At 52.5% G+C, this 10996-nt stretch overlaps 1 protein-coding gene across 1 annotated transcript; it reads left to right on the top strand.

Moving 5' to 3' along the window:
- Positions 1-503: 503 nt before the first annotated feature.
- On the top strand, positions 504-10675 carry H257_00650 (hypothetical protein). The gene is made up of 35 exons (XM_009823422.1): positions 504-876; positions 942-1079; positions 1123-1244; positions 1313-1444; positions 1500-1649; positions 1698-1925; positions 1974-2051; positions 2119-2212; positions 2269-2538; positions 2634-2862; positions 2913-3031; positions 3106-3244; positions 3297-3500; positions 3556-3722; positions 3771-4847; positions 4898-5069; positions 5123-5220; positions 5268-5525; positions 5669-5831; positions 5947-6145; positions 6198-6416; positions 6466-6948; positions 7009-7254; positions 7373-7630; positions 7693-7866; positions 7914-8102; positions 8161-8409; positions 8451-8632; positions 8692-8805; positions 8850-9047; positions 9120-9273; positions 9377-9640; positions 9688-9811; positions 9869-10356; positions 10408-10675. Exons 1-35 carry the CDS (start codon positions 513-515, stop codon positions 10579-10581), a joined length of 7917 nt encoding a protein of 2638 aa, XP_009821724.1. The 5' UTR covers positions 504-512; the 3' UTR covers positions 10582-10675.
- Positions 10676-10996: the final 321 nt, after the last annotated feature.

The raw sequence follows: 10996 nt of genomic DNA, 5'->3' as shown, positions 1-10996 counted from the left end.
AGCCAATCATGACAAGGTAACCCAAGTCCCACTATTTTATTGGCATTGCCAATGAGAATATTTCTCATCGGGACGAATGATGGAATATTAAACGTTACTAGCGATTCTGAGTATATTAATATGCTTAGGTTAACTGTAACCTTGCCCACAATAAATTATTTTCATCGACAGCTTTACATAGTTTACCCAAAATATTTCTTATGTATACTTAACTTGTGACTTGGACTTGCATCCCATTCGTAGTGCTTTCCGGGCGTATGTGGTCCAGCAAGTATTAATATACTACTTTGAAGTAGTAGTTTGGAACCGATTCACAGCGTTTGCATCGATGAGGACTTATTCAAAAATAGGAGAACGTCTACCCGTAGCTGCTAAATATACACCAGCACTTGATGGACTTGGAGAGGTCAAGCAGCGATCCCACCTATAAATAATGCGCAGGAAACCATACCGGTTGAAACGTTTCGTCGGTTATCTGGCAATAGTTTCGGTTACTCCCCAATCGACACGCGATGCCTCTGACCAGCGGCAGGGCCCATGCGGAAACGACCTCCGGCGGTATCTTGCACAAGCGAACGGCGTCTTCTACGACCATTCCTGTAATACTGGCGGAGCCCCCAGTCGGACGCGCGCTGTTCATCAACGACGCGGCGGCCACGGCGTCGGCCATGACGGGTCTGGGGAAGGAGTATGCTGGGAACGCTGTGCGGACGTCCAAGTACACGTTGGTCACGTTCTTGCCCAAGACGTTGCTGGAGCAGTTCCGCCGCGTGGCCAACTTTTACTTTTTGGTCATTTCACTGCTGCAGCTTGGCACACCGTACTCGCCCACAAACAAATACTCGACGATCGTGCCGTTGATATTGGTGTTGTTCGGTATCGTAGCAGTCCCTTGACAACAATCTCGATAGATAACAGCATTACCATGGGTTTGAATGTAGCTACGATGGTCAAGGAAGCCGTGGAGGACAAGGCAAGGCACGACGCCGATCGCATGGTGAATCAATCGAAAGCAGAAGTGTTTGACGTGGATGCGCAAGCGTGGATGGAGATGCTGTGGAAAGACGTGCGCGTGGGCGGTACGATACAACAGCACACACCACATGTAACCGTTGCATGCAGATTTGGTTCGCGTCATGGAGACACAGTCGTTTCCCGCGGACCTCGTGCTTCTCACGTCGAGCTCCAACGACGGACAAGTGTATGTCGAAACGGCCAACCTGGACGGCGAAACAGACTTGAAGGTGATTGTTTAGTATTACTAGAGGCTCGTGGTGTGTGTGTGCCCCTCAACATGCAGTCGTCGTCGTAGATTCGTTGCTGTCCAGACGCCAAAGGCATCGAGCTGGACGCGGGGCTGTTTCCGTTGGAGCTCGCGGGCGAAATCACGTGCGAACAGCCGAATCGGCGCCTGTACACGTTTGCTGGCGCGTTGAAGATCAAGGTACAACGCCCCCCCCACCCCATGGTGCGCGCTTTCAAAAACTAAAAAGAGTTAGGAACAACATTCGCAACAACAATCCGTCGAGATTGCGCTAACGATCAACAACCTTGTGCTTCGGGGCATGACCTTGACCAACACCAGTATGATCGTGGGGGTCGTTGTCGCCGCTGGAAACGAGACCAAACTCATGCTGAACTCGAAAAAGGTTGGTGGATGGTGTGGTCCGTCTACATGTTTCCAACACGTGACGTAGACGCCGTCCAAGTTTTCCCGCCTCGACGCGATTGCGAATCGGTGCATCGTGCTCATCTTCACGGTGCTATTCCTCGTGTGCTGCGCGTCCACGGCCATGAGCATCGTCACAACCCAGCGCCACGGCAACCGAATCGCCCATATGGCTCACGTCGCCGACATCAACGACGACCCCGAAGCCTCGTTTCTAAGCTCGTTCTTGACCTACTTGATCTTGTACAACAACTTGGTACGTCAATCGACCGACCCCTTGTCACTGCATGCTCAGTGTCTGTAGGTGCCAATATCGCTCTACATTTGCTTGGAAATGGTGAAATGGTATCAAGCCAAGAACATGGAGTCGGACCAGGCGATGGTATGCATTCACCAAGTGACGTAGGTTTTTGGCTGCGGTGGTTTCTAACGAGTTTCAATGCATACAGGTGGACCCTGTCACAGGCCGATCTGTCCAAGCACGCACGTCCAACCTGAACGAAGACGTGGGCCAGATCAAGTACCTCTTCAGCGACAAAACAGGTAGTACCGATCCCAATCATTCAGGTTCGGTCAACCAACTAACAAATCTGGATGAGCAGGCACGATTACGCGAAACGAAATGGTGCTCAAGTACATCCACGTCAACAACCGAGTGTTTGAAATGTCTCCCCCTGTATGTCCATACCATCCCCCAACCCCCACAAATACCGACTTGCTGAATTGTCAAACGAATACAATGGTTAGACGCTACCCGATCATCAATACCCGGTGCAACGCGAGGCGTCCTTTCAACGCGGACACACTGTGGCCCTCCAGCAAGCGGGAACAGCCCCAAATCAACGCGACCCGACCGACATTCAGCACGAGTACTTTCCAGCGCTAGAGGCTCTGGGAACAAACCCCCTGTCCTTTCCTGGCTCTGAATTGGTTGGTCGATGTAGCAGTAGTTAGTTGGGAAGAGCTAACTATGTGACTTCTCAGAGCACAGTGTTGGACGGGTCAACCAAATTTATGACGGCGGGGCAGCTGGCGCAAGCGTTTTTTCGGTGCGTGTTGCTGTGCCATACAGCAACTGTGTCAGCAACGGGCGACATTCGAGCGTCGTCGCCCGACGAAGCGGCACTGCTCCGCGCGGCCAAGTTGTTGAATTGCGAATTCATTGGACGCACAGAGAACATACTCGACATCAGGTGAAACTAGTGTAGCTACTGTACAGATCACACTGATATCACTTGAGTAGTGTGTTTGGGGCCCGAGAACGCTACGAACTCCTCGCCCTGAACGAGTTCGATAGTACGCGCAAGAGCATGTCGGTTGTTGTGCGGGTGCTGAAGGCGACAAATATCTCCAACGAGGACGGTATGACTGGCGTACTTTGAAATATTTATTTATTGATATTACATGATATATATATATTGATGTTCATGTCGTAGACATGTGGGTGTTTTGCAAAGGCGCGGATAGTACGCTGCTGTCGGCGACCAACAACTACCTCATGCAAAAAAGCACCGAGTTCATGAGCCGCCACGTGCAGTACTTTGCATCGTTGGGGTTGCGCACGCTTGTGTTTGGGTACGTGAACCCAATCCTCTCAAACTAGTAATAATACTATCATCGTTCGTAGGTATAAGCGGGTGTCGTTTGTCGAGTTTACGACGTGGTTTGTGGCGTATTGCAAGGCCAAGACGTCGCTGGTGCGGCGGGCGACCAAACTTAGGGAGTGCGCTCGGTCCATGGAGACCAATTTGACTATCCTGGGCGCCACGGGGGTCGAAGACCAGCTGCAGGATGGGGTTGCCGACTGCATCGAGGCTCTCAGCGAGGCGGGGTACGGACGTTTTCCACAATGCTGGTATTTTTCTCTTACGCGACGAGGCATGTAGGATCAACATTTGGATGTTGACGGGCGACAAGGACGAGACAGCCGTGTCGGTAGGGACAGCGTCCGGACTGATCTCGGATCATTCGCACCTCGTCGTGATCAACGAAACGTCCAAGCGCGGGTGCCTTGAACAGATTGCCACCGCGCGGCGAAAGCTCAAGAAGATTGGTATGTACGAACCCTTTCGTATGTTGTATAAATGGTTGTGGACGACAGGGCTGTGGCGGCAAGGGGTGGCGTCTCGGGACGTGTCGCTTGTGATCAACGGGGAAGCGCTCGACAGTTTGCTGTCTGTGGAGGACCCATCGTCGGCGTCCGTCTCGAGAGTGAGCAACATCTTGTCGTCCAATCACGACAGAATGCTAAGCAACGCCGCCACGGCCAACACGACGATGGCATTGTCGCCTGTCGCGAGTGGCGAGTACTCTCGCAAACGCCTCGAGAACCGATCCCCTTCGGCGACGTCCACAGAGTGGATGGGCCAACGGCCGTCGGGTGGGATGCTACGCCACAGCACGTCCATGGGTCGAGTGGGTGCCCACTCAAGAAGTCACCTAAAAAATAATACTTCTGGTGACCTACAAAGTGAAGCATCTCTCACGTCGCTGCTGCAGTCGCGACGCCAGTTGGCCAAAAAAACGACGCCTGAGGTGGCGAGCACGAAACTCATGCAAGTGGAGCCCCTGGACCACCGATCGTCCGAAGTCGAGAGTTCGTCTGCATCGCCCGGGGATAGCAACCGCGCGACGTCCAACGTGCTGTCATTTTGGAGGTCTATGCTCATGGCCAGCAACAAGTCGTTTGGTGACCTCCCTCGCACGACCAAACCAAACTTGGGCGACGCGCCCAAAGTGCCGTATCCGTCCAAAGGCGGTGTCGCTACCTCGCAATCCCTAGCAACGTTGCATCCTCCGCAATGGAAAGTGAAGGCGGTGGCGTTGTCGTCCACGCTGGGATCCATGGCCGAGCTGCCGGCGTCCCCTTCGTTGGTGCAACTGTGCAGAGAAAACCTCGCGGAACAACGGCGCCGCTCATCCACGTCGATGGCGACTTGGTTTGGAGGACAAGTCAACGCCGTGGGGCGAATGGCCAAGAATTTGGTGTCCAAGGGGACCTTGAGCCCCGTCGCGACTTCCTCCGCGACCCCCCCTCTTCCCCTCGCAGTGACGTCCGAGATCGGGTCGCTTCTGGTGCCAACCAGCTTGGCGGCATTGCATCGATCGATGTCCCATCTTTCGCTCCAGTTGAACGCCGCCATAAGGTCGAGCACCACCGCCAAACATGCTGCTCGAGGTACCAAGTCGTGATACTGGGGTCTAAGCTGACGATGAAAATGGAATTAGTGCCTCGCAGCAACGACGACGACGATGAGTTTCCCGTGCTTCGGTTGAAGCACCTCGACTCGGACTTGGCTGTGATCATGTTCTTACAGCTCGTCACGCAGTGTCGCTCGGTGATTGCGTGTCGCCTGTCGCCGATCCAAAAGGCGCAAATTGTCGCGCTCATCAAGTCGAGGTGCCAGTACAAACTTGGGCCGTATCGAATAATGTGTATTATTTCATGGGTAGCAAACATCGTCCGATGACCATGGCCGTGGGCGATGGCGGCAACGACGTGAGCATGATTCAAGAAGCTAACATTGGCGTCGGCATTTACGGACACGAAGGTATCAGAGAGAGATACGGTAGTACATAGTTGAATCGTTGTTGGTAGGCATGCAAGCGGTGCGCAGTGCCGACTTTGCGATCGGGCAGTTTCGGTTCCTCTCGAGACTCATTCTCGTACACGGGCGGTGGAACTACCGCCGCGTATCGATTGTGATTCTGTTTTCGTTTTACAAAAATATGGCGCTCATCATGACGCTGTTTGCGTACTCGTTTTTGAATGGCCATTCTGGTCAAACCCTGTACGAGTCGTATCTCATGGTCGGCTGGAACGCCTTGTACACGTTCTTTCCGATTCTTGTGCTTGGTGCGTATATATATATATGATTTATATATATATAAAATAACGTTTTTTTCTTTTTTTTTCTTCGTTATATAATATAAAAATAAAATTATACATCAATATATTTATATTAACACCCACGGAATGTGGTATTATGTTTGACTCAGGAATCAAAGACGAAGACATCAGTGCCGAGACGGTGTTGCGGTTTCCGTTCATTTACCGAAGCAACCAACTGGACAAGGAGCTCAACATTGAAAAAATGAGGCTCTGGGTCGGCAATGCTCTGTTGCATTCGTTCCTCGTGTTTATCCTGTCCACGTTCTTGATGTACGTGACTGACTGGCCGTGCACTTCGCCCGTGATCTATGAAGCTTGAACTATATTATGATATATATTGAATCAACTATGCAAATACATATTTTGAATCACGGATCGTCTGTAGCTACAAATTGGACACGTACTCGATCCCCAACGCGAGCTTGTTTGTATATGGCACGGCCGTGTATGGCATCTTGGTTGTCACGGTGTGCGTGAAAGCGGCCATGATCATGCAGCACATGCACCGGTGGACGAGGTGGCACTACTTGTCGATTGTGTCTGGGCCAGTGCTGTATGCGATCTTTGTCGCGTCGTATTCCGAGGTAAGAACCTATCCTCGTTGCTATGGTATATATATATATATTTCTGCTGTAGGCGTATGACGTCCTACACATGGGCGCCTTCAGCGACTTTTTCGGGCTCGGAGGGGTCTTGTTCAGCTCGATTACGTTTTGGCTGGGGGTGGTCGTCGTCTCGTTCTCGTCGCTTCTGCTCGATTTTATCGTCATGTACCTGTATCGCATGTACCTCCCCACGAATCAAGTGATCATCGAGGAAATTGATTGCCGCCTCGAGCGCCGCCCGAGCATGAGTGTAAGTACAGTGTCAATGCGATATGCTGCATCACAACGATGTGCATTAGACGCGACTGCGCAACGGCGCGTCGTCCGCAGCGTCCTTTCTCTTCCTTGGCGATTGGCACAAGCAGCTGCACAAGAGCACACATTTCACCGAGCACGAGGAGTTGTGCTGGCAACTTGCCAAGTTTGAGCGCGAGATCTCGAGGGAGACCAACGAGATGCAGCAGCAGCAGTCCGACGACAAGGAGATGGGGTTTATCATCACGTCGATGCCCCCCATCCACCCTATCACGATGGAGTTCATGGGCGAAGACTTTGAACCGCTTGAAGCCGAGTACAACCGCAGCTTTGCCGAGCGGCAGGTGCTTCGCGTGCGCGTGCTGGTGATCATCCTGCTGGTGTTCATTCCGCCGTACGCTGTCGCAGAATACGTGTTTGAGCAGGACACGGACATGTACCCGTCGCGGATCCTCATGTTTTGCTGTGTGTTGGGGTACTTGCTGTACGTCCGGACGGAGCGGTTCTTGACCACGTACCACAGCTCGGTGAGGGACATTCCAAATGTGTGGAATTGATGGAATGCGTGATTGAATCGGTTTTCGCAGGTGGCGATCCCGCTGGCGTTGGCCGGCCTCGTGTTGACGCAATCCATCAAATACACTGGCAAGTTCAGTGTCACGATGTTTTCAATCGTCGCATTCAGCGTCGTGCGCGTCAAGTTCGTGTACGCGCTGTGGCTAGTGCTGTTCAACTTTGCCTACTTCATGCTGTCCAGCGAGATGGGGCTCACCAGCGTCGAGCCCTCGAGCGACTCGACCGTGGACGAGCGCGTTGTATTTACGATCTTCATGGTGAGTACAAACGAAAAAGGCAAACTGCCGCTGGAATGTACTTACACAAATGATCAATTTCGAGATATAGATCTCCATATTCAATGTATAAATCGGTATGATCATGTGTCGTATATAGGCGTACTTGGCCGTGTTTGCCGCGTACGACAACTACCAGTTGCAAATCACAATGAAACTCGAGTTTGTGCAACTTCGCATTTTGAAATACGAAGAGCACCGCAGCCGCGACATGCTCAAGAACATGCTGCCAAGTCATATTGTCAAGCGGCTCGAGAATGGCGCGACGCTCGTGTCGGACGAGGAGAAGGACGTGGCGCTGCTGTTTTGCGACGTTGGCGACTCGGCGTCCTTGACCAAGCGCTACAATCCCCGCGAGGTGCCGTCTAGACGATACATGCAGCTGCTGGTGCTGTCGTGCATGACAATGGACTTGTCTAGATGGTCGTGCTTCTCGATCGCATATATTCGCTGTTTGACAAGCTATGCGCAAAGCACGGTGTCCGCAAGATGGAAACCGTGGGGAAGATCTACTTGGCGTGTGCTGGCTTGCGCGGCAGCGCCAAGGGCAAAGAGGCGGTTCTGCGGGTAGCCGCCACGGCGCGTGACATGGCTGTACGTTCGTCCCCAACGAGGAAGGGTGTGGTGACGGGTGTGTGTAGGCGGTGATGGGCAAGTGCCGGACGCGCAACGGCCACACGATCAATCTCCGCATAGGCATCCATTGTGGGCGCGTGATCAGTGGGCTCGTGGGCATGAAGAAGCAGCAGTTTTCGCTCTTTGGGGATACTGTTAACACTGCGTCAAGGATGCAGAGCACGGGGTTGCCAGGGCGGATTCAAATTTCGCAGGTTGGAGACATGATCAAGGCAGCGGTGGAAAATGTCATATCTGTACATATGCGGTTAGGAGGCGTACGAGCTGCTGGAACACGATTTTGAGTTTGAGCATCGCACGGTGGAAGCCAAAGGCAAGGGAACGCTGGCGACGCATTTAATGGGGAAGCCTATGACGGCGCTGGCGCAGCGGGCATGTCGCGGCCGGTTGGGCACCAAGTCGGCAAAGAAAACCAACGACAGCCGCCGCCTCAGTCTCACGCAGGAGCTGCAGAAAAGCTTGTACTGTGGAAACATCCCTTTCGCGACTCACGATATACGGGTGGTAGAGCGGAGACGTGGGGGAGTTTCGCAGTGAGCAAGTGGACCTGGCAGTCGTGGCCGTGCTTTCGATCCGTCAAGGTAAACGTCAAGCCCATCTCGTCGCTCCAGTCTGTGCAAGAAGAATACGTGGCGGCGCAGATCAACTCGAACGTGTTGGCGTTCAACGACTTTATCACCGAGGCGTCGTACCTCCGGGCCAAGTGGTCCGAGCGGCACGAAGGGTACTTTCAAGTTTGTGTTGGTTATCGGGAATAGAATGACCTTACAATAATCTGACTAGAGCAAGGCGCACCATGCTCGCAATTGCCGTGTACATGATCTTCGCCACTGTCCGTGACAACGTCCGACAGGGCCAAGCGACCGATGGCCAGTCCTCCAGCCACGTGCACGTCAAGTACGTCCGCCGACTGGCAACTAGTGCGAGTTAACACGACACAGGATTGCGTTTGGCGTGGCTCGCGCGCTGTTTATCGGGTGTGTGGTGTGGTGGAAGGTCCTCCGACATCGGAGATGGAAAACGAAGGTCATGTCGTCGCCTCGAAAGACGCACGCCAGTCTCAGCGCGCCTAACTTTACGTTGTACGTGGTCGTGTACTTCGTCGCGACGGTGCTCCTGGTCGTGCCCAACATCGTTCGGTACATCAAGCAACCCACCCTTCCATGATGGAGTTCGTAGGACAATCTCAATCTTATGGTAATGGATGTCAGGTGGATCGACAACCAACAGAGCAACACGTACTCGCACATTGGGCTGGACGTTGTGTTCGTTGTGTTCTTGGCCTCCACGGGCGGATCCATCATGCACAGGCACACTGTGCTTGTCAATGTCGTGTTCCTTGTCAGTGCTACGATCCTCTTTGCGGTACTACACCGATATATATATATACATTTGGTCTAAACCAATGCAATATCTATCCCCGTGACATGATGTTTATGAACCGTAACTCCAACTATGGTGTTTTCAGGTTCTCGTGGGGGTGTATCAACATCCTACCAATGCCGAAGGGGAAAAGCTGCGCATCTACCCGTTGATGTTGTCGTACTGCGTGGGCGTGTCCAACGTCATGTCAAGACGAGACGTCGAGTACTACTGCCGCCGGCGGTACTTGCTCTACACGCGAACGGGCAAGGAGGCAAAGAAGGCGGATCGGTTGCTGTACAAGATGTTGCCTAGTTCTGTGGTCGCGCAATTGAAAAACGGCGACACTGTGTGCGACCAATTCCAAGAAGTACCGTATCTCGACGAAATTGAATATTTATATATATATAATTTTAGGTGGGCATCTTGTTTTCCGACATCAAAGGGTTCACGTCCATTGCCGCCAAAGCTGAAACCGACCAAGTGGTCCAAATCTTGGCGTCGTTGTTCATTGCGTTCGACAAACTCACCACCCAACATGGTCTACACATCCTCATGTTCTTTTAACGAGTCCGATTTTCACCATTAATGCTCATAGGCGTGTTCAAAATGCAAACCATCGGCGATGCATACGTGATCGTGTCTGGCTTGCCCTACAACGACGTGCCGCTGCCGGATGAGATCCCCACTGAAATCGCGGGCGACTGCTGCTTCAACGGCCGGATGAGGGCCTTTCAGTCCGGGGACACCCAGCGCTCCCAGCGGTCGACCGTTGAGAAAACCACGGGCAGCCGCTTAGCCAACTCCCGCATCCCCAAGGACCCGTTGGTGACGCGAGAGCACATCCAACGACTGATCCATATGGCCCACGACATGCACCGAGAAGTGGCCAAGATCAAAGACCCCATCAGCGGTGACCCCCTCTTGATGCGCATCGGTATCCACGTCGGGACGATCATCGCGGGTGTGATCGGCACGTCCACACTGCGCTACGACATGTGGGGGCCTGATGTATTCACTGCAAATGAAATTGAATCGCACGGAGTACCCGGCAAGATTTTAGTGTCGAGCGATGTCATGCAAGTGGTAGGTTTACATAAGTATCATGATTTTGAAAACGAACGTTTCGGATTCTAGGCAAGGAAATGCCAGAACATTCAATTGACGTATCACTCGACTATCAACTTGACTGGCATCAACGACCTTGACACTTATCTCGCCGAGTACTCGGAATTGCCCTTCCCATCGGGCGAAAAGGACATGGACCACTCCACCAAGGCCAAGCGCGACACCAGTTTTATTGCGGCATAAGTGTCCCCAAAACTATTTATTGAAAAAGAGGCCTTGGCATTCAGCTGTGCAGTGGTTGCGCGTACTGCGACCACGAGGTATCAGTGGCACAGATCCGTCGTCGGCCGTCATGGAGGGATCATAGGGGTCCTACTTTCCCTCATGCCGGTATGGGTTAGGGCCGAAAAAAACAATTTCCCCCTTATGGAGGGTTGCATGAAAACACAGCCGAGACAGTTGATTGGCTAATATCGACTTGGCCATTTAAAGAAAAGTATTTTTTAACCAATCGGAAATAAGATTTTTCAGATTGACCAATGGGGGGCGTTGAGGATTCCTACCTATGGCGAAATATTACACCTTTAAGGCCCTGGAAAGGGAAATATTTCGCAACCTCGCCGCCACTTTCCCTACTATGCTACCGATCTCTGATTCA

This window comes from Aphanomyces astaci, assembly GCF_000520075.1.
Source record: "Aphanomyces astaci strain APO3 unplaced genomic scaffold supercont1.1, whole genome shotgun sequence".
In the NCBI taxonomy this organism is placed as follows: domain Eukaryota; phylum Oomycota; class Saprolegniomycetes; order Saprolegniales; family Verrucalvaceae; genus Aphanomyces; species Aphanomyces astaci.
The sequence above is the reverse complement of the archived record's forward strand: the minus strand, read 5'-3'. Positions and strand labels throughout refer to the sequence as shown.

Bases quoted from the DNA above. Each gene is read 5' to 3' on its own strand.
- H257_00650 (XM_009823422.1), top strand. From the start codon at position 513: ATGCCTCTGACCAGCGGCAGGGCCCATGCGGAAACGACCTCCGGCGGT. The intron at 3,723-3,770 runs GTATGTACGAAC...TGTGGACGACAG, and splicing joins GCGAAAGCTCAAGAAGATTG to GGCTGTGGCGGCAAGGGGTG. The intron at 5,526-5,668 runs GTGCGTATATAT...TGTTTGACTCAG, and splicing joins CTTTCCGATTCTTGTGCTTG to GAATCAAAGACGAAGACATC.